Raw genomic sequence first — 24,390 nt, 5'->3', positions numbered from 1 at the left:
GGTCCATCTAGTTCTGCTTCCTGCTTCCCAACAGTGGTTAACCAGACACTATAAAGAACTCCACAGCAGGACATGATGGCAACAATCCCCTCCCTGCTATTTGCCTGCAACTGGTGTTCAGAGGCACAGTGCCTCTGAATATGGAGGTTCTACAGAGCCATCATGGTTAATGACTATTGACAGACCTCTTCCATGTTTTCTAAGCTCCCAAAGCCATCAGAGCTAGAAGTCATAATGGCAGCCAATTCCATAAGCTAATAAATCCACTGAGTGAAGAAGCACTTTGGGAGGAGAAGGTCAGGAAGCAGTTTGAGTCATGTTTAGGCCTGATACGGAAATGTACAAGGGTGGGAGTATGACTGGTTTCTACAAGGAGGATGATTCTAAAGAACTGTTAGCACCACTGAAAAGCACCACTGTACCTAATGGATACTCATCACATATCTGATAAACCAGGGCAAAAGATTTTGTGTTTGAGGAGGTATATTTCACAACAATCAAAGAGTCTTGGGCAGAAGGAGTTAAGATTTAACCACTGTAGGTTGTGCTGGGGACAGAGTGAAATGCAATTAAAAGGGCCTTCGCCTAGAACTCTGGAAATTTAGAATTAAAAAAAGGAGATGGGTTATTCAATGTTGGCTGGTTAACTAATTTTTTTATTAAAGGAAGCTTCTACAGAGGTTAAAATGAAAAGGACTAAATGAGACTGGGGCAGGTAGGATTTTGGCTGACAGTCTGGGGGGCGCCATCCCAGCCAGCTACACACCTCAAGGTCAATTGATTCCTATGTCCCAGAAATCAGACAAGTCTGGAGCACTCCCTCCTGAATTTTTATTCAGGAAGGATTTTTGAGGCTGAGAAACTGGGCAAGTCCCATTTTGGAGGTCACGGAGTGCTGGAGAACGTATCAATAACTCTGTATTATCTATGGATCTACATGCACATTCAAAACCATTTCCTGCGCAAGTTAGCAAGTGGACTTGTGGAGGACTGTAAATGTATGGCAGAGGAAATGAGGAGAGAAGAAGCTTGGCAGCTCACTTTTCTAGTTCCTTTTTTTTCCTTTTGAGCATTTTGATTTATTGAGCATTTTGATTAGCCTCTGAACTACTTTATGCCTTCTGAGTTGTGTGTGTGTGTTTTTTAATTAACCCAATTCTGCCCAGCCCACAGGTGTACATATTTGATCCCGGTCATGTATATGGAACACTGGGAAGGAATGGCTTAAAGCCAATTACTGAATCCTGCCCTCCACCCAACAGTATTTTGATTGCATAGAGGTTTAGAGCTATGTCTCCTTGTACATGATGAAAGGAGCTTTACCAAATACCCCAGCATATGCTAAGGCCTGGAGGAATACTGAGAACCTGGGGCTGTCAGCTGCAGATGGTGAGGGAAGTATCTTGACTGAGTACATGAAGCTGCCTTATACTGAGAAGACCATTTAACTCAGCATTGTCTGAGAAGACCATTTAACTCAGCATTGTCTGCCAGCTGGCAGCAGCTCTCCAGGGTTTCAGTGATGGGTCTTTCCCAGCCCTACTGGGAGATGCCAGAAATTGAACCCAGTAGTTACTCTATCACTGACTACAAACCCACCTCTAGTTAGTTTACTATTCTTGCCCCTGCTTTCCAGATGCAGTGCTTTACAGTGCCTCTTGTCCAACAACTCTTATAGCCACTGGTTACTAAGGGCAGGATTAAATCTCCCACTGGACTTCCAATGGGGCTGGACCCCCCCCCCCCTCAGGTAAGTCTGCACATGATTGCAGCCTCAGAGTAATAAGCACCTGCTGAATTTTAAATTAGAATGAGAGTAAGGGCGTGGGGGGCAGGCGAAGTACACAAATTAAAAGTAATTTTCACCACTAAAAATAGCTGTGACCTCTTTATGCAAATCGAACAAGCTGCTGATTTCCTTCAGAAAAAAGTACATTGCTTAAAAATTCGAGGTTTTGAAGCTGTTTGTTCTCTAGCACTTCCTACACTATCATTTCCTTCACATGGAGCTTTATTTTTTTTTTTTTAAAAAAAAACTGCTTTCCTATGCAAATTTTTAAAAAGCAGAGCTTATTCCAGAAGGCCTAGAGTGTGCAGGTGTTGAAAAATACCATTAGGAGCAGAGAAAGGACAGGGGGAAGGGAAAATTATGTAAGAGCTTTCCTATTAATGGTGGATGATTAATTGTTATTGAGATGTGGGAGGAATATGCTCTATATGCCAACCAAGGACTAACACATACTGTGCTTGGAGTATAAGTAATCAAGCCCTTTTCCAAAGCTATTTCTGGGACCATATTAATAGAAAGGGTGAGATGTGACAGTAGCTGGCAAGATATATGAAAAGATTTCACCAAATCGCATGGGATGCTCCTTGAGCTAGTTCTCTTACAAATGCTGAAGCTTGTTTCTCTCTTCTTTGGGAGGAGGGAAGTAACAATGACAATCCCATGTACAGTTATTAAATGGTAGTAAGAAAACGAAGACATAAACAACATTTATCTCTTCCATTCAGGCTGCTCTAAACCAGCTCCTGTCAAGCCTGCTGTTCAAGGAGGACATACTGCGTGAACCCATCAAATGAGGAGCAAGAATCATTATAGGGCACACCTATGTATGTGGGTCTCCTGAATATTTGACATATGAAGCTGCCTTCTACGGAATTGGGACTCATGATCCATCTTGCTTATAGAAAGCCACAGTGCAGATACTGGATCAACAGCCTGCTCTAAATGTGGTGTATTCCCTCTGAAAGCAGGTTCACAGCTGGGGGGGGGATGAAAGTTTCCTGGACACTCTCTCCTCCTGTGTTGCCATATGGTGGCAATGGCCAGGGACGCCTTTGCCCTGCGAAGACTGGAGCACCATTTGTAACCATACTGCCAACTGGTAGCAGCTCCTCATACATTTCAGATGGGGGGCTGCCCAGCCCCCAACTGGAGATAAAGTTCATAATACAGGGACAGCAAGTATGGCCTGCCTGTGCTACAACTCTATTAACAAGATCTTGGAACTGATTCTCATATCGGGGACAGAACATTTAGAAAAACTCCTCTACCTTTAATCTCTTGGGGGATTTTGTGGGGTGTGGAAAAATTGAGATAGCCTCCTTACTCCCCCCCCCCAACTGTGATGGATTCATTTTGATACTCCTACAATCATCTGAGAAGTCACTAAGCCTTCATCTACAAAGGGGATTTCCACCCCTTCCTTGAACAGAATAAATTCCTCACTACTGATGCTCCTGTGTGGAGAATATCCTAGCTCAAGCCACACCCAGGATTTGAGAGAACCGGAGGGCACACAATATAAGGAGAATATTCCTTTGTCAACAAACATTAAAACTAGTTGGTGGCTGCACCCTCAATTTTCACATGAAAAGGACAGAAGGTTGGTGGAAATGTTGGTTTTGGCTTCACATTTATTAGAGTCATGCATACAAGTACACTTCTCTGGCTGGATCTAGTATTAGAAACAGATTTTCTAGAACAAGACAGATGACATTTTACAGATTCACAAGTCACTTTTCAGTCCTCCAAACGCTGTTATTTCATTTCCTTACGTCTTTTGTTGAAATATCCAGACACAGATGGCAGAAGAAAATGAGGTTAAGTGGCTTTCTAAAGTAATTGGATTGTATGTCATTTAGCCTAAAGTGTAATTGTTCATATGCTATCATCAGTGTACAAGAATTTGAGAGTTTCTCCCCCACCAACTAGAGGCTTGATTTGATAGTATGATTTCAACTATCACACGCAGAAAGCCAGCCAGACCTGAGGCCAAGCAGCCTTGTCTCTCCAAGAGAACATAACTGTCACGGCTAGCTACATGTTGAATAAAGGAACAATAAAGAGTGACACAGCTTTTCACAACACATGGCCCAAGTATGTTGCTTTACTATGGCTTATTGCAATTGCCCTTGGTTTAAAATGACTGTGTCAAAGTACTGTAGAAGCAAAAGGACCTCTCTGACCACTAGCATGTTGTGTCACTGGTTGATTACTCACTGAAGAATCAGGTGGAAGGGTGAAAGCACACAGTCTTACATGACGTAAAATGCCCTGGGCTATGGTCTGAGGATACATGATGTAGCAAGCTTGTCAAAGCTAAGCAGATCTGGATCTGGTGAGTAGTTAAAAGGAAGAATGTCTGAAATGACCCATGTATGCTGCCTTGAGTTCCATCATGGGAAAAAAGGTGGGGTATACATTTATCAATAGCCCCCCTCATTTTAGGAGACTTCTTAGTATGCAAGCAATTAATAAAGCTAGCACCGGCTGCAAGGCTGTCAAGATGAGGCTATGTGCCTTCAGAGCAGTTGCCTTCCAGCTCACAAGATGCCTACCTGTTTATGAGGACCCCTGAGTATGTGAGCCTTGGCGCCTTCACAAGCCGTCCTCATTGCTTCTAGTGATGGTGTTCCCAACAGATCTGTAATCAAATCCAGCTGTAAGAGGGAAAAGGAAGGAGGAGCTTTATTTTAATAGCAATGTAGCCTAACACAGAACATATTCACTCAACCCCACTTTGCCTAATCAATCTTTCTGCCATTTCTGGTTAGAAATGGACAACTTTCCCACCATTCAAAGACAAGCTTGCTTCTGAATCCTGAGCCTTGTGAATTTCACTGGTGTCTATTTCTAGCATTTGGATCATAGAAAGATGCTTTAAAGGACCAGAAGTGTAAGTCTGCATTGTCAGACTTGCAGTTGCTCTCCAGGGTTCCAGACTGGGGATTTCCCAGTTCTACCTGGAGATGTCAGGGATTGAACCAGGAACCTTCAACATTCAAAGTACAGTATTCTGAGGGAAGTGCACCAAGAGTTCAGCCCTTAGGCACTGTAACAACTCCTGCTTAGTTTAAGTACCCAAATAATCCTAGAAATTGAGGTCTTCAGAGTAGACAATACAGAGCTAGATGGCCCAAGGGTGTGATTCAGTAGAAGGCTGCTTTCTCTGTTCATATGCAGGTTGTTGAAATTAAAAGCCACTGAAACTTTTCACCAATATTATTGGATTCAAATGACTGTAACCCTTCCATGCAGAGCCTTTGAGAATGTAAGCAGAACACATTCTAAGTATTACATACTCAGCCTGGAGAAGATGTTGTTAAACCTGAAAATTTACATAGCCATAGCACAATCTCCTTCCCCTAATTGGGCAAGAACCATTCTTGATTTGACTATGTTGACTTTGAAAATCCACAGCAAATTGTTTCAGCATTGGTTGAAGCTCTTGAGTAGATTACAGCAAAAGTAAGCACATTTAACAGTATCTACTAGATGGAATACCTACCAAAACTGCTGAATATTCTGGAGATGACGACTTTAGAATAATCTTTCACTGTTCTCACTAATTTTTTTGCTTTTGAAAAATGTCCTTTTAAATGCGCAAATGATTAACCACCCACATTTGTCCTTGCAACTATTGGACAAGATGGGCAGCCTTGGGCAAAATTCTCACTCAACCTCCGTTCCCCATCTGTCTTATAGGAAGGATGACAATCTACCTCACAAGGTTGCTGAAAGTATGAATCACATAAGCAAGCTGCAACCCTGTTAATCTCAAGCAAGATGCAAGGGGCCAGGAAAAAATAAAGAGATAGTCAAGGCTGTCAACCCCCAACATCCCAGGGTCCTTAAAGGCCACTAACACATCATTTGTTGACACAATGCAGAATTGATAGATTTCACTGCTGAGAGGTGGTGATGGTCACAAGAGGGCTTTAGAAAAGGACTAGAGAATCTCATGAAGGAGGAGGTCTCTTGGAGGTTATTAGCCATGACGGCTAAATAAAACCTCCATGTTCAGAGGCTATAAAACCCTTATTTGATTCAGCAGGGCCTAAACACTCAAGGATACTTATTTAAACATGTTTATACTTCCATCAATGTGGGCCCTCCAAGAAGGTTTGCAACCCATAACAATCCATTATAATAAAAGCAAAGCCAAGGAACAAAAAAAAAATCTAGAACATCTGCCACTGTACTACCAATAGATTGTACAGAAGAACAAAGCCATCACAAATTAAATCCTGCCAAGAAATTAGTTGGGGTCTAAAAGATAGCATTTGAGAGGCCTGGCAAATATGCCTAAGGAAGTGCTCTAAAGTCTCAATTACACCACAGAAATGGCCCTGCCACCAGAAGCCATTCACCTGAGGGTATGTGTGTGTGTGGGTACTTTAAGCAGAGACTTAGCAGATGCTATTAACACAGAAACAGGTTCACATAAGTAGGTGGTCTTTTCAGTTACTCTGGGCAGGGTTATGAAACCTTCAAGCCTGCAAGATCAACTTTGCTTTTCACTACAATCCCAGGGTCCCACGATCAGAATAAGACTCAGAGGACAGACATACAGTGGGCCCTCCTTATGTGCGGGTTTGGCATCCATGGATTTGGGCATCAAGCCCTCGCTGCAGAGGGCCTCACAGAGCTTCCCAGACATGACTAGAAACAATTCCCAGTAAGCATTTGTGACTTCCAGTCAAGTTCAGTGGTGTTCTGAGGTCTCCTGGAAGCGACCAGAAGTTGCCGGTGCGAACCTGAAGTGGCTTCTGTTTATGTCCAGAAGGCCTTCTGAGGAGGTTGGGAGGCTGTCACAACCTCTGAAGGCCAGGCGTAGCCTCCAGGTGAGTAACTGTAGTGGCATGCTCCCCCCCCCCCCGATTCAAATATATGTGGATTTTGGAATCCCTGAGGACTCTCTGGAACTGATCCTCCGTGTATACCAAGGGCCCACTGTACACTTAGAATTAACAGTGCTTCTGAGCACATGCATCCAAGAATCAGAACAGAGTTCATAGTCTATTCAACCAAGGATTTACTCCCAGTCCCATCCCCCCCACATTTTTTCCCCAGCTGCCAAACTTGGAAAAGAATGCACTTGGGAGTCAAAATTCCTTGCTCATTTACTGCAAACCACTCAGAGATCGACCAGTAGAACCCGATAACTTCTGTCCACCCCGATTTAGGACTCTGAAGATTAAAATCAGCACTTAAAATACATCTGGAAACAGCGTGAATATCTGAACAGCAGCTAGATCCTCAAAACTGTCCACAATGAATCCCAAAGAAACGTGGGGCAGTTCACCTTATTTTGGGCATGTAAAGCAAGCTGCAACCTACAACAGGCCTCAAGCTAGTTCTTAAGACACTATAACCTGCGTTAGGTAAAAATACCCCAACAGGCCTCGCAGCACTTGGAACTTGTGTTTGACACATGCAACTTAAATCAGTAAAAGACAGTTCAGAGAGCTGGCTGCCAATCTTCAACTGCTACTCCATTAAAAGGAAACTCCTTTGTACCTGCTGGATGGGACTTTGTGCCTGAAACAATATTCTCCGTCCTAGCAGCTCCGCAAATATACAGCCTACAGACCAGATGTCGATAGCATTGCTGTAATGACGGCTGCCCATCAGGATTTCTGGAGCCCGGTAATACTGAGTGACAACTTCCTGAGTCATGTGGCGAGATTCGTCTAATTCTTCCACCCTGGCCAATCCAAAATCACAGATCTGAAAAAAGACAAGCTAAGTATTTGGTATGTTTTACACAGTAGATACAAGCACAGTTACTGTACGGGGGGGGGGGGCGATTCTGACATTTCCCATCCTACTAACAGTCTCCATAAAACAGTCTGAACATGAACCAAACAGTCTGAAATTCCTGAGCTCACCATGGTGCATATGTGAGTCAGGCTTATGTAAATATACATGCAATTTGCTCAATTCCTGCAATCGCTCTCAGGGAGTAGGCAGTTGGGTCCAAGTTGGGTCTCTGCAATCGCCAAAGGGAGTAGGCAGTTGGGTCCAAGTTTTTTGTGAATTTTTTTGCACGATAGCATAAGAATAAGCTATCAGGCAGTAGGCAGAATAGCAGGCAGATATGATCCTCAGACTCATGTCATGCAAGCTATTATCGGAACCCCAAATATTTCAGTACCTGCAATTAACTGGACCAAGTGGGGTGGTGACTTTCAAACAGCAGAGTGGGTTGCAGTCACTGCAGAATCAGACCTCCCAATATGCAAGTGAAGTTAATGCTTACTGCAAGTGTTCCTCCTACGCAGACCCAGTTCAGATATTCCCTTCTTGCCCAAGATTTTTGTGTGATTTGAAAATATTTCCTATGAAAGCTAGTATGAAACATTTCTCATGCTGGCTATATTTATACAGATATCCCTTCAAAAATCATTTGATAAGAAGTCATCCCAATTATTAAAAAAATTTTTTTATATTGGCTCATTGTTACTGCATCACTTGCGCAAAACTCAGGAAAGGCTAGGATTCAACAGTATTGATCAATATCCATTCAACAACATTCACTTGTCCTTTTATAACAAATACAGTTCGCAGTCTACAAGCAAAGTTAAAGCACCTACACCAATCAGAAGCAGATTCAAGAGTGCACACAGGGAAAACGAATTCACACAGCCCAATATTCTACTGCATATGTGGCTGACCAGTAAGTTCCAGTTCTCATAAAAAGTAGGAGGCAAACCTATGTCAGGGCTGCACTGGTGCAGCAAATGAAAGAGAAAGGCTCTCATGATTTTATGCTCCTCCAATACAAGAAAAACTACTATCCACACATCCTGGAGATGAGAGGGGTGGGGCCCCTGTCCAGGGAATGCTCCTGGGATCTGTGTGTGCATGTGAGCATTTTGGGAATCTCTAAGGGACAAATTATGGTTCTCTGCCTCAGTCCAAGTGAAATTGCTTAGGTTAGCCACTAAGAATTCACAGATAACTCATATATCTTAATTAGTTCTATCGGATCTGACTCATTTAATGACTCAGATATATGAGTTATTAATCTCTAGGGTTTCATCCACTTTAGTCTCCTACACTAGTATATCCTCTGCTAAAGGTGGTACAGGGGAGGGATCCCAAACAATATCCCCTTGGTTTGATAGGGATTGTATGGATCTCAAAAATCAGATTAGATCCATTTACCAGCAATACTGCTATTCAGGGGCTATTCAAATTCCCGATATATATTTTATTCTAAAGAAGCAGCTGAAACAACTGATCCAAGAAAAGCAACATAATTATGCTTCCCACCTGTGGTATAAACTACTAGCTGCCATAGAACATAAAAATTCTAAGCAATTTTGGGGTATAATCACCAATTCTGCTCAGAAAACTGCACCTCGCTCTCAAATGGTCATCTCCCCACACGAGTGGTGCCGCTTTTTCTCCACCTTATATTGCTAAGAGGGTGAAAGTGGCTTAGCATCTTTTACTTTAAATCCTTCAGCAACCACCCCATGGCCTCCTGTATCCACTGAAGAAATTATAGAGCTAGTCTCTCAAAGAAAACAAGGGAAAGTTCCTGGGCCAGATTTGGTATTGTCAGAGATCCTGAAAGTGGACCCCGAATGGTGGGCCCCTATTCTATCCTCATTATTCACAGTGGTGGACCAAACAGGTATAATACCAGCTGAATGGACAAATGCTACTATAGTGCCTATTTACAAAAAAGGCGACCATCGTGATCCCTCCAATTTTAGACCTATAAGCCTTTTATCAGTGGGGGGAAAACTTTATGCAAAACATCTCTTAAACAAGCTGCTATCCTGGATGGAAGATCTGGGCCTTCCAGGGTGGGATCAGATAGGATTTCGAAAAGGATCTTCACCAATTGATCACTGTGCTGTTTTAGCTCATCTGATTGACAAGTACACAAGGCTAAAAAATCAAAAATTATATGTTGCTTTTCTGGATCTTAAAGGAGCCTTTGACTCCGTTAATAGATCACTGCTATGGGACAAACTAGTTAAACTCAATATAGACCCTAGACTTTTAACTCTTATTCAGAAACTTTATACAGGTACCACCTGCCAAATTAAATTTACATCTTCGGGGAAATTGACCCCCAAAATTCAGGTTGAAAGGGGAGTGAAACGGGTGCATTTTAGCACCCACTCTTTTAAATCTTTTTCTACACGATTTTACCCCCTTTTTCCTTCAGATAGATGGACATTTTTCCAAACTAGGTTCAGTGCATATTCCAGCATTGCTTTATGCAGATGATGCAGTGCTGGTATCCTGTACACCTATTGGACTTAAGCGACTTTTAAATAGAACTTCTGACTATCTGAAATGTAATAAACTTGAACTGAACTCTCAGAAAACCAAAGTTATGATCTTTTCAAAATCATGGAGCCCAGGTACTTGGTCTATTGGAGGGGAGAAACTGGAACAGGTCAAAAGCTTTAAATACCTTGGAATTTACTTCCACTACAATCTTTGCTGGGGTACTCATCAAAAATTAGTTACCAACTTGGCCCATGTCACTTTGCAGAGCACCAATCGATTCTTTTTTAGTCAGGGCAATCGTTATATACCAGCTGCTCTCAACGTATTTAATGCCAAGGTATTGGCACAGCTCCTGTACAGGTGCCCTATCTGGATTAGCTCTATAAATCACACCCTTGAGAGTATCCAAGCTACATTTTTGAGGGCTATCCTGGGTTTACCTAAATCTGTACCATACTCTGCATTATGTTTGGAGACTGGACAATCGCTCTTAGTATCAAGAGCATGGCTTTTAACCATACGCTATTGGCTCCAATTACATTATAACGTGAAACCAGGCAGTCTCCTATCCAGAATGCTATCTGAGTCTGGCTCTTCTAAATGGTATAGCCAAATTAAATCAAAAATCGAATCAATTGGTTTTTCATTGGATTTTTTAAGTTTCTATCCATTCCCTGAAGTTTATCAAAGGGTAAAGCAAAGAATGCTAGACATTGAGGCACAAAACCTCTTTGAACTTGCTTCTAGAATTTGCTCCCCTCTTAATTTCTCTATCCCACTAAAGTATGGGCAAATGGCTCCTTATCTGAGTATTCTGATCAACCCCTCTGAACGTCGTGCAATATCTTTGGCAAGATTCAATGTGTTTCCATCCAAGGTCACAGAAGGCAGATATAGGCAAATACCATATAAAGAACGCCTCTGCCCTTGTAATTTGGGAAATGTTGAATCAATCATACACATTCTTTTTTATTGTCCTCGGCACACTAGATCCCGCCACACTTACATGACTCCACTTCTCGGCAAAATGAATGGGCTTTCGGATGAGGCAAAACTGAAGTGTCTCCTAAATGACTGCTCACCAGATGTGCTAGAGGGAATTTCTAAATTTTTACTTTTGGTGATTTCCAAGCCTTCTTAATGCAATTTGTCAAAAATGTTGATATTTTATGTTGAACTGTAAATGTTTTATTAGTAATTTAGTATCTTAACTCCGTTTTTGATAAACGGGATTAGGACTAATTATGTTTGCTTTTATGATTTCTCTATCTATGCCTAATAAAGGTTCATTCATTCATTCATTCATTCAATTCACAGATGAGATTGACTAAGAGGACTTTTTTGTTCACTCATACATCCCTAATGACTAGATCTAAAGCAATATTTTTCTTTATGAAAAGGCAACAAAACTAACTCAATCCTATATTTAGGGAGTTTTTGCTGAGAAATTTAGGCTGCAATCTTATGGCTACTCAAAAAAAGTTCCTTTGAGTCCAATGGGACCTTTCTCCAATAAGTTTGAACAGAATTTCAACCTTATGGTTCTTAAGTTGCTTTAAATGTATTTTCACCAGGATATAAAGGAAGCAGGAGAAACACTGAAATAAAACTCCTCCCTTTCTTTTAAAGAAACCCTGTAATATTTTGATCACAGATCCTAGTGCCATGGAACATAATTTATATGCAAGTGAAAAATGCACCTTAAGAACACAGTTGCTGTTCACAAGTAGGTTGCCCGGTTTAATGTCTCGATGCAAAATACCAGCTGAATGTAGGTATTTCAGACCTGCAGAGGAAACCCAAAAAAAACAAACAGTCAAAAAGGGGACATTACACACAGTGAGACAAAGGAAGTGGCCTTGGAAGATATCCAAGGGCATGCACAACTTGGATGGGAACTGAAAGAATAGTACACAAAAATGACAACAGTAGATGAAATAGAAACTGTTTACAGTCAAAAGACATCCAATAGTCACATTCTTCCCTCTTCCATTAGGACAGGGGTGCCCAAACCCTAGCCCTGGGGCCACTTGCGGCCCTCGAGGCCTCTCAATGCGGCCCTCAGGGAGTCCCCAGTCCCCAATGAGCCTCTGGCCCTCTAGAGATTTGTTGGAGCCCACTGGCCCGACACAACTGCTCTCAGTGTGAGGGCAACTGTTTGACGTCTCACGTGAGCTGTGGATGAGGGTTCCCTCCACTGCTTGTTGTTTCACATCTGTGATGCAGTAGCAGCAGTAAAGGAAAGGCCAGCCTTGCTTTGTGCAAGGCCTTTTATAGGCCTTGAGCTACTGCAAGACCTTCATTCATTCATATAAGTTCCATCTTTAATATATTCATTTATGTAAACTTATGTAAATTTATTCTAATTTAAAATGTAAATTAGTTTTTTCCCCGCCCCCCAACACATTGTCAGAGAAACCATGTGGCCCTCCTGCCAAAACCTTTGGACACCGCTGCATTAGGATGAAAGAGTAACTGACCTGCTTATCAGAAGCCTGCTGCAACCATCTGAAGGCCTAGTGAGAGGTCAGCAACATATGATAAAAATTTCTTAGAAATGCTCTAACAGGGGTGTTCAAAGTGGTAACCTTTCAGCTTGTGAAAGTTCTCAAATGAGATTAGTTCCAAGTCCACAGATGATTGAAAGGTTCTCTTCTGGCCTGCAGCCTATGCACAGCAGAAGGTACATGCCTTCAAGGAATATCAAGGCTGTTTGGTTTGGTGCCACATTTTGTTTCTTTAAAATTCAGCCCTTTAAAACGCAAAGGCCTTCAGAAAAACGCCGAGTACAAGGTTGCCATGTACTTGCGAGGCAAATCACGACACTGCATGTCAGACTGCTCACCTGTGACATAGGTCAACAAGGTCCTTTACTGGACCAACTCTAACTTAAATATTTTGAATGCCTTTGAGACGCATGCCAGTATTGCAAGGTAAAACAAAACAGCATCTCTTCCAAACCCAGGCTTGGTGGTTTTGCAGCCTTTAGACGTGAACAAGCAGGAGATGTATTCTGCCTATTTTATGTTTCTTCCAAACACAAATGTCCTTTTTTTTTTAAAAGTGACAAAAAATATCTCTCAAAATGAAATTAAAATCAAAGAGGTATCGTTTTTATGCCAAGCTTAAATCATAAGTGATTTAAATGCCAGAAGAATAATCATGGCGAATTGTGCATGAGGAATGTGGGAGACTGAACCATGGAGTATGTCAAGACAGGCCCTTCCAACCTTTCTGCGCTCCCCTTGTCACACTTTGCCTCATTTTAAGCAATGCCCGTCTCTCCTGTCACAACTTGTGCTCTGCCCTCCCCTCATGCATGACATATTATGGGTGGCTCTGTAATCAGGTCCTACTGTCAACTACAAACAGCAGGGCTTACATGGTGGGAAGATGGGGGGGGAGGAGAACCCAATACATTTATTTTACATGAAAAAACAAAGACACGTTACCTCTTAAGATCTGGTAAAGAAAAACTTTGACATGATCCGAGCTGAGCGGCTGAGGAGAAACGATAATCTTATGGAGGTCACTCTGCATCAACTCTGTGACAACATATCTTTGTTGCAGTTCGTTAAGGAAAAAGTACAGACGGAAAGCACATCAGGTCACTTCTGTCCTATGTAGGTTCCTCTATTTGGCGTGAAAGAAGTCTCCACAACATGGTTATCTTTTAAGAACATACATGCTAAAAAAAAGTTACTGAAGGCTTCAGCGGTTTGGCAGCATTATTTTGATCAACACCACTGTCTCCTGCACCCAGGCAAGTTTTGGGCACTGCCTGGAGGTGTCATATTGGAATTCACCTGTGGTCAGGAGGTCAGAACAGTACAGCTGTTTACGTCAAGGGCATGTCACCCTCATTTGCACACCTTTGTGAACACAGAAGTGTCGCTGGAGCCATCCTTTCCTCAATTTCTATCACATTTTCAATTTTAATCCACATGTGGTAAAGCCCTCTAATATCGGAGGCATCCCTGTTTCTACCTTCGCTCTTCCACCATCACAGCTACCCAAAGGTCTTCTGCCCTCTCAAACAACCCCATTCCTTCCTTTCTTTTCCTGCTTGGGAAGACACTTCCCAAGACACCTCCTTTCTTTTCCTGCTTCCCAAGACACCTCCATGACATCACCTGTCTTGTTTCTTTCAAATCCTCCCTCAAAAACTACTTAGTCTTTGGTACACTCTCCTAGCCCCCATACCTTACTGTACAAAAGCCTAAATAGGTGTCACTGAAATGGGACACATTTATCCTTTGTTTATTTCCAGCCTTCATTTCCCTGCCCTTCCTCTGTTGTCTCTATTGTGTCAGTATCTAGACCACAAGCCCTTGGGGGCAGTTAATATCCTCTTTTCCTCCACAGAGTGCAATGCACAGTGATGGTATAATCAGAATTATCACCCTTCCCCCTCAAACTGATCTAGGGAGGCAAGGAAGTCCTGCTATATGAACTCAGCATCTGGGGAGCTAAAAAACACATAAGGCTCAAACAGGCTGTCTTCTATGCTTCTGAAACCTTCAGCATTTTTACAAGCATAAAAACTAGACTTGTACACATGGGCCATAAAGAAGGGGTCAGGGAGTAAGATTAGTCCAAAGACAAACCAGGGGTTACATATTCTATAAATCCCTTTTGTGTTTGTGGAGAGGTACTCTGAACAGACATGAAGGAGCTCAGGGACAGAGCACCTGCTCTGCAGACAAGATCCCAGGTTCAGTCCCTGGCAGCTCCAGGTAGGGCTGGGAAAGACCCACTGCCAATACTTGGCCAGCTGAGACAATGCTCTGGCTCAGTAAAAAGTTAATTTCATAGGTATTAGGCATATATCAAGTTCCAGAAGGTGGTCATTCTATATATACATTTTTTAATTGGCAGGTTTATGTGAAAGAACATAAAAAGGTAATTTTTGGTAGGGCGAAACAGACACAGAAAACGCAACTGAAGGTTGCTGGTTTACAGAAGTAGTTCAGCATTGCAAAAATCAGCATCCCCCTTCCTGTTGACATTTAAGGTGGAGATGCAAATTAGCATCAGGAACACAAGACATTTGCAGAGAGATGGAAAAACACAAATGTGCTAAACCAAAAGTATATCAGGGAGCCTGCCTGCTTCTCTCATGCATAGTTAGGGTGGAAAAATGACCAAAAAAGGCACCTTGAGAACTGCAGATAGTTGTTGTCTGTTTGCCTGAGTCATACCTGCTTGGCTGACTGATTTTTTCCACTGTCAGCAATAAAGTGCTTAGATATTACTGCAAAAAGAGCAAGAAGGTATGCCGATTCCAACTCCTGTATTAACATAACTGTCAGCCTAACTCTCTGATGTACAAACTCAATTGTTAAGTGCCTGGGAAGACGCTAGCCCGAAGCCAAACCAGTGTGTCTTGATTGTCAAGTAACAGGTTGTGACTCCAGCTCTGGAAGGCCAAAGGCAGGAAAGCAAAACGGAAGAATCTAGTGCAAAGATGTAAGCATTTTCCTTGTAATAAATATCTTAATTCCTTGACCTTTTACAAATTTCAGAAGGAGGGGAGTGAATCTCAACAAATGAAACTGAAGGCATTCAAACGGTTTTGTTCCTCCACTTGGTTGTTGGCAACCTTCAGTCTCGAAAGACTCTGGTATCGCGCTCTGAATGGTGGTTCTGGAACAGCGTCTAGTGTGGCTGAAAAGGCCAATTCAGGAGTGACAATCCCTGTGGGCGAAGGCGGTGCCCTGGCCCCGCACTCTCCAGCAGCACATCACTGCAAGACCGGGGCGCCGCCTTCGCCCACAGCAGCTCCTTCCTTGGCTGGCAGGGCTGGCGGCGCTCTCCCAGACCTGCAATCCGCCCCCCACTGTGTGTAAGCACAGGAGAGCCGCTGGTGGTGGGCGCGGGGGCGCCTTGCAGTGATGTGCGGCTGGAGAGTGCGGGGCCGGGGCGCCACCTTCGCCCATAGCAGCTCCTTCCTTGGCAGGCAGGGTTGGCGGTGCTCTCCCGGACCTGCAATCCGCCCCCCACTGTGAGCAAGCACAGGAGAGCCGCTGGTGGCAGGTGTGGGGGGCGCCTTGCAGCAATGTGCTGCTGGAGAGCGCGGGGCCGGGGCGTCACCTTCGCCCACAGCAGCTCCTTCCTTGGCAGGCAGGGGTGGCGGCGCTCTCCAGGACCTGCTCTCTGCCCCCACTGTGAGCAAGCACGCTGCTGGGTAAGGGGCGGGGACCCTCCCGCACAGGGCAGCCGGGCACCTCTTCCTTGCGCCCTTCCTTTTTTCGCCATGCAGCAGGCTGAACCTCGGGGCTGAGCTGGCTGGGCGGTGGCGGCTCCGCGATTGACTCATTTTGCCTCGCGATCAACCAGTCGATCGCGAGCGACGTATTGAGCACCCCTGCCTTATAGAGTCGAATCACCAAGTTCCAGTGAGCACATGAGCCACTGTAGTCTGCACTAATGTTTCCAGATCGTGTTCAAGGGCAGCCTCATACAGAGCATGTTATAGTAGTTTAACAGAGATGCCGACAAGGCATGCAGAACATTGCGGCCAGGTCTGACTCACTCAGGTATGGCCACATCAGGTGCACCAACTGACACTGGGCAAAAGTCCCTTTGGCCACAGAAGCCAACTGGTGATTCAGGAGTAGCTTGTGGATCCAGGAGAATGCACAAGCTGCACGCCTGATCTACAGAGGGAGTACGACCCCACTTAGAATAGGTCAATTGGCCTAGCACCTGAACTATGGATTTCTGAAACAGCACGACCTATTTTGTCCCGATTTTATTTCAGCTTATTAACCCACATTTAGTTCCCAACCATCTCCAGGCAGTGCTTCAGGGCCTCCACAGCCCCCTTTTTATTTGGTGAAAATAAACCATACTGATGGCACTCAGCCCCAAATTTCTACCAGATCTAACAGGGGGCCCTCACTGTACGCAGGGGTTCCGTTCCCAGATTCCCCACAGGTACCAAAATCTACGTATGTTCAAATTAGCAGATTGGAATACCCCCAACCCTCTGATCCTGACGGGAACTGTGCTTCAGTGAGATCTGGAGTAGCCATTTTCAACCACTGTGCCATGGCACTCTGGTATGCCGTGAATGGTCTGTGGGTGTGCCGTAGGAGTTTGAGGGAGGGTCATTTATTAGTAGGGACATTGGGGGATGTGAGCCCCCCATCAACAGCATGGTGGGCCTTCTCATTTGCCAAAAAACCAACAGTGTGCCTTGACAATTTTAGCATCTTGTCAGTGCTGAATAGGCTGCACATGGGCCTCCCATACCCTCAGAATACCCATTTCAGGCAAAAAAAAAATAGTGATTTCCGGTTTCCCTGAGAAACCAGAAGTGACATTTTTATGCCATTATAAGACATTCTAAGGCCTGGGGAAGCCCTGCAGACTCCCCGGCCCTCAGGCCACCCTCCAGACCCAACCAGAGCTGTGCTCTGGTCAGGTTTGGAGAATCCACGGTGGGTCCAAATCCACAAGTTTAGAACCCACAGATGATGAAATCTTGATGCCACTTGACATCATTTAATACTTTAGCATGTGTTTAAAATTTTTCTCCACTCCATTGTACGGGCTTAGGACAAGATTACCATGTCCATGCTTGACTGTATCCTTTCAAATCTAAGGTATGTTACCCTGAAAGAGGGCTATTCAAGACTGCTTCAAGCAAGTGCAGTTTAAAAAAACTCTTCCTCAATTGTACCAATGTCTGAACTCAGAACACTTGCCCACCCTGCACTACACCAGGTCAGCTTCAGAAGCGACTAAGAGCTGACCCAAGCTGCCCACGCACATTCAGAGACTCTTTATAAAGAGCACTGTCTTAGGGCCCAATCCTATTTCATTTTCCAGAGCCAGTGTAGCCAATGGTGCATGCGTTGCATCCTGTGGTGGGGAGGCAGTCACTGAGGCCTCCTCAAGGTATGGAAACATTTGTTCCCTTATCTCAGGGCTGCATTGCAGTTACTGCTGGTGCTGGAAAGTTGGACAGAATTGGGCCCTCGCAAAGGACTTGCATGTTCCAATCAGTTGGATCCAATCAGAAGGATCCAAATAACTCCTGACCCTTATATTTTCAGAATGAAAAGCAGCTATTACCTCCTTTGCAGTGACCTTTACTGCACCTTGGACTGTCTTTTGTGCCAACCATGGGTTAACAAAATTCTGCACACTTCCTCTATTCCATTTTACCAATAGCAGAGCGAGTTCTTTTCATCATGCTCTGGATATCTCTCTCTTCCCCCTCAACTCAATTTGTTTTTTTGTCTTAATATCCAACCTGAAGAAGAGTTTGGGAGGGAACTCAATACCTCACTCACAGGAACATAAGAAACTTTGTAGGGAGTGAGACCATCAGTCCACCTAGTTGAATGTTATTGACATTCAACTTTTTAGATGGAGTCTTAACTCTACTTGGAGATGTTAGGGATTGAAGCAGGGACCTTCTGAAGGCAAAACGTGCTCTGTCAGTGAGCACCAGTCCCAACAGAACTCACTGAAGCTCATGATTCAGTGATAGCTCAGGGGTGTCAAACATACAGCCCCATGGAAACTTTTTATCCAGCCCATGTGATAATTTGCCACCACTTCTGCCAAAGCTCTGGGAGGGAGAGATGGAAGGATACCTCAGAAAGAAAGGAATGCTTGGGGGGAGGGAAAACCAAAAGGGATTGGAGAGGGAGGTGCTGGGAGAGCCCAATTATCACACAGGAGCCACTTTCATCTGTGCCACTTCTGCTGGGGTGTTACTTTGCAGAGTACCTCTGAGCTGTGAAAAGTTGCCTCAGAAGTGGCACTGCTGAAAGACCTGCCCACATGATAGTTGGGCTCTCCCATATCTTCAAATACAATCAAGATTTGCTTATTTTCTATCACTTCTAGCTACCGAGTTCCTATTACAAAATAAAATTCTTATTTCTGATAATCATTTGCTTAATGACATCACTTCCAGCCCTCATCAGACACTTCATCAGGTTATTTGGCCCACTGTATGAAATGAGTTTGTCATCCCTGCCTTAGGTAGGATTTCATTAAGCATACTTTATAATTTTTTTTTCCTGAGGGACCAACACAGCAAGGAAGGATATTATATTCCGACTTATACCCAATGCACAGAGCGGGCAAAACACAATGCCAATTATGCCCACAAAGCTGTCTCTTACAGAGAAACACCAGAAACTTTTGCAAAGCTTATCCAGGGAATATGCAAAAGTCCCACTCATCCCTAAACCTTTGACATTTTCCCTTTTTTACATACATACAGCTTTTTAAAGAAAAGCAATCACATACACACACACTTCCCAAACATGAACTGTAATACTCTGCACTTAATTATGGTAGGACTTTCTTGTTTGGCTCTCCCACCTAAATCCTCCTAAACCTCAATCCTGAGCATAATGTCTCCCAGATGTCTCAACTAGTTGCCATGCCAACTAAAGGAGCTTAAATTAAACTATGGCCTGGAATGGCACCTGCAGTGCTTCAGGTCTGCTGTGCATTACAAAAAAAAAAAAAAAAAAAAGCACTTTTGACAAGGCCTCAAAGGTGCCATTAGCTGTAACAGCATCTATCTGATGACTGTCTCTGGGTAATTTAACAAGGGTCTCTAAACAAGTACAAAAGCGGTATTTGCTTGAGGTTCCTATTTCACAACTACAGCAACCTCTTAAAGCAGCTGGTGCCTGGATAGGTCAACAACATTTGTCTTCTCTGCTGCTGGGATTTTTTAGTTGGGGCTTTTTCCACTTCCTTTCCCAAAGTTAAAGTTAGGACACGTAATGGACACGAGTGTCAGTAAATGTGGGTCTCTCCATATTTAAAGTTGATTCACACATATCATGGTTAGAGGGCAAAAGAGGTTGCTTGGGTTATGCTGCTTCAAATGAACAGCACTCCTGGAGAGTGAACGCTGCTGACAGTAATAATTAGCAGAGTAGCTGCATAAGATTAGAAGCACGGAACACACCAATTTGCTTCCGAACGATCATCAAGGCACAAAGCAGAGGACAAGAGAAAGCCCTTAATTTGTGCTGACCGAGAGACTTGTTGAAATTAACAGATTATGCCATACTGAGGAGGAAAGCAAAAAAACAAGCCTGAAGCATCCCAAGGATTGTTCTGCATCCCTGTCGCAGAGCTCCCCAGGGAAGTTCAGAGAAACCCTTCGTGAAGCATAGAGGAAAAATAACCTCTTTGCAATAAATGTGCCTATCTGCAAATATACTGGTCTAGCAGGTATCCTAAGGGTGAAGACACAAGCACCCAATGATAACAGTCTCATATCGGCACAGTCTCCCAAAGTCCTAAATCTGAGGCAAATTCAACTACTGCTTTCAGACTTCACACATTTTTTCCAGATTCAGCCAGAGCAAATCAATTTTGGCTGGCTATGTGTGAGAGTATTTTGTACTCCAGTGAGATACTGAGCATTTGCTTGGCCTGAGCCTACAGTGCTCTGTTTCCACCTGAATCACAGCAACCACTTCAATAAAAGCGTGGTCAGCTAGAAACTGATTTGGATCTGAAGCCAAGACTTGCCAGCTTATTCAAAATAATTTTAAGATCAATTAAAATGTAATCTTGTGGCACCAACATTATGGAACTCCCTTCCCCTTGACTTGAGAATGGCTCCCTCTCCTGAGACTTTTCGGCGAGGCCTGAAGACCCTGCTGTTTAAACAAACCTTCTGACTTCATGGCCTTTTTAACATCTTTTATACATCTTTTAGTTGCTTTTTTACAGGCCTGATTCCTCTAAGAACTGCTGTTTTATGCTCTTTTTTATTCTGACTTTTATCTGACTACTGTTTTTATGGTTTCCGTTAAGGTGTTTTTAATATGTTTTTATCTGTTTGTGAAATTATGTTTTAATCTGTTTTTATATGTTGTAAGCTGCCCTGGGTCCCTTTGGGGAGAAGGGCGGGATAGAAATAAAGTTTATTATTATTATTATTATTATTATTATTATTAATAATAATATTATTATTATTATTATTATTATTATTATTATTATTATTATTAATCTTGTGCATACCCTCTCAATCAAGAGTTAGAAATTACAGTAGTAACTCTTTTTAATAAACACCATCATCAGCCCATCCTGCTTATGAAAGGATGGACTTTCAAAACAACAATAGGAAATTAAGACTGTCAGGAAATATTATTTTATGAAAGCACCATACAGCCAATGTAGCTTTCTTTCCCTTGTCACACACAGAAGAACAAAATGAAGACATCTACCTGATCAAAGAAGTTCAGTGCCCCTTTGGACCATTAATAAAATGTGCTCATCCCATCAATAAGCAATGATGAGACTTCTTGACCTTGATCTAACACAAGCAGGAATATTCCTTTTGAAAAACACATACCCGCAGGTAGTCCTAATCATATGACAACAACCAATAACTGACAACCTGAAAGTTTTCTAAAGGGGAAAGAGGCCACCATGACAGTTGGCTGAGAATGCAGGCGTATCACAGAACTAGAGTGTACTTCAAAGCATCAAGTATTAGGGAGTTAGGATTGTAGCCAGCTGGAATTCTGCCCAGAAGCATCTCATACTGCTTGGCTATGCCTATGGTAATGGGGAATGCACCATCAAATACCAGCTCAGAAGTGGATTAGTTGGGGGGAAAGACGAAAAAATCCAAAAATAGCTCCTGCAACCATGCAAAGCAAATTGCTACAGCCCATGTGGCGAGATTAGGATTCTGCCAAGACAGGTGGAATGTAGACAAGCACAACACAATGGGATCTGTGCTCCCAATAAAAGCTTTTCTGTAAAAACACAGAACAGCACACACACTATTCCTGAAAGTAAAAATATACATGCACACACAGTAGGGATTTCAAATGCTGGATTGTCTAGTTGTGAAACACAAGGTAGGTCTGTACCATTTTGCACTAAAGCAACTGCAATTGATACTTGATACTTGCAGAAGCACACAGGTTGATGAAGAACCTTGAAGCCATACCAGTCACGGCTCCCAGACAACAGAGAGCTGCTCAATTCTTACTTTGCATCCTTTCCCACCAGGAGAAGGTGGCCCAACCTAACAGCTGCACTAATGAAGAACTGGAGGGCATCCAAATTCAGGATAGGTAAAGAGAAGGAAAGGGAACACCCAGTTACTTAAATGAATTTAAATCCCCAAGACCAGATGAACTACATCCCAGGGTACTGAAAGATGGGATCTTGGAGTTGCTGTCTGTAATATTTGAAAACTCTTGAATGCATGAGACGCCCAAGAACTGGACAAGAGCAAATGTTGTAACTACCTTTAAAAAGAGGGAAAAAGAAGATCCAGAGAACTATAGAGCTGCCAGACTGACATAAATACCCCAAGAGATCCTGGAACAGATCATTAAGCTGAATTCCTGTGAGCGTTAAGAAAACAGATTTCCAGGAACGAACATGGGTTTATCAAGAACAAATTGTGCCAGACTAATCTCATCTACTTCTATGACAGACAAACTAGTCTGGTAGACAGCAAGAACTCTGTGGACATAGTGTACCTAGATTTCAGGAAACATCTGACAAACTCTCCCATGATATCTGTGCAGATAAAATACGGGCCAGGTGGTACTACTGTTAGGTGGGTTCAAAGCTGGTTGAACAACTATTCCCAGCAAGTGCTCTTAAATGGCTCTATGCCAACTAAGAGGTAGGTTTTGAGTGGGGTACTGCAGGGCTGTGTCTTGGGCCCTGTGATGTTCCATGTTTTTATAAATTATCTGGATGACTGGGCATGTCATTTGCATATGATACAAACCTGTGGGGGGAGCTAACACCCTGAAAGACTGAATTAGGATCTAAAGTGACTCTGAGAGGCTCAAAGCGGGCCCACACCAACAAGATGAAATTCAACAGTGACAAGAGTAAAGTCTGGCATGAGGGAACAAAGAATCAGACGGACAAGAACATGATGGGGAAACCTGGCATGGCAGCAGCAGCCCCTAGGAAAGAATCGCCAGCCCTGCTTTCCTCCTCAAGTCGCCAATGGAGACACCGAGCCACTGGGCTTCCCTCAAAGCCCTTCCAGCCTTTTATATGCTGCATTCAGACAAGAGGAACTACTTTGTCCCAGTATCCTGTAACTACTTCAGTGCACAGCAAACAGCAGAAACAGATTGGTTACCTTGATCCTTGCCATCAACCCACAAACTCCCTTCCATCTTTCCTTGTCTTGTCTGTAGTCAAACAGGTGACATGCTCAGTGCCTCTATCTTTTCTTCCTGTTTGACTGTGCTGTGTGCGTGGATTCATGGTTTTCCAGTGCATAATTTTTTTGAGAACATTTCTATACCACCTCTTCCCAGGCTACAAGCCTGATCGCTCAGGTTCAGGAGAAGCCCAAGACCAGTTTCTGATTCCACTCCATACTGTCACAGCAGCTCCTCAAACAACCGAGCTATCCATCCATCGTGGGGCCCTCCTTGGAGTGGCTGCTGAGCTGGTTAGGAGAGTTTGCCCACTGGGGCAGGTTAGCTCCCCTACCACAAATAAGTGTTTCACAGGCTGTTGAGTGCCTCACTCCTTGCCAGTAGCCCTTGGCTGAAGTCATGGAGTGGCATAATTCAGTCACAACATTTGCAGCTGCTCAAACCTCAGGAACCTTTTCCACTTTCCTTTCGCTCCCCCAGCTCTCCTCCCCCCTTCCTTTCCCACTACTGCAAAATCCCCGTTTCCTCAGGCCCAGTTCCTCCAGGGGAATCCTAATTTCCCTACATTCCCCTCTCCCCCCTCCATGCTTGCACCACTACACATTCCTCTCTCTTTAAAAGAGTGCCTCTTAGCCTTCTCTCTCTCTCTCTCTCTGTATACACCTGATTATATTTAGAGACTAGCATGTGAATGGCTAAGAGACATTTAATTGCTTTTACTTTGATTTCTCTTCCCTGCATTTGTAAAACTATCCCCACAACAAAAGTTTGTTTGTTGCATCTTGTCCCTCCTTCTCTGCTGGACATACGTGCTAGTCAATCTATGGCTGTTCAGTTATTTTGTTTTTAAAAATGGTTTGTGCATGCTCTGTGGCATTTAGAAATGCTTCTCGTGAACACAAAGCAATACTGTTAGGGCTAATTACTGTCAAACATGTTAAACATGACAACCCCTGAAGATGTAGCTGGAAGTCATATCATGAAGACTTCAGACTCTGGCACCTCACTATTGTCAACACAGCTTATATCAGCACAACTGGCTCTCAGAGAAAAGGCTACAATGCAAAGGATACTTGGATATCCAAAAATGTGATGTTTTTAGAATCCAGTGGGGAAACAATGCCACATTTCCAAAAGTAATGCAGCACCTAAACCGTTTTAAAGGGACCTATTAATTGGAATTGCATGAAGAAAAGGGGAGGC

General features: G+C 43.4%; 1 protein-coding gene across 2 annotated transcripts in view; it reads right to left on the bottom strand.

Moving 5' to 3' along the window:
• Positions 1–24,390, bottom strand: part of NLK (nemo like kinase) — a 100,133-nt gene that overhangs the window by 8,799 nt on the left and 66,944 nt on the right. For both annotated transcript variants that reach the window (XM_066635905.1, XM_066635904.1), the window contains exons 4-7: positions 13,495–13,601; positions 11,743–11,828; positions 7,307–7,516; positions 4,345–4,446 (exon numbers count right to left, since the gene is read on the bottom strand). In XM_066635905.1, the coding sequence (XP_066492002.1) occupies positions 4,345–4,446; positions 7,307–7,516; positions 11,743–11,828; positions 13,495–13,601 (505 nt within the window). The remainder of the gene's footprint in view (positions 1–4,344; positions 4,447–7,306; positions 7,517–11,742; positions 11,829–13,494; positions 13,602–24,390) is intronic.

The sequence above is a fragment of the Tiliqua scincoides genome, chromosome 8, assembly GCF_035046505.1.
Source record: "Tiliqua scincoides isolate rTilSci1 chromosome 8, rTilSci1.hap2, whole genome shotgun sequence".
NCBI lineage: Eukaryota > Metazoa > Chordata > Lepidosauria > Squamata > Scincidae > Tiliqua > Tiliqua scincoides.
This window is presented reverse-complemented; position numbering and strand designations above follow the sequence as displayed.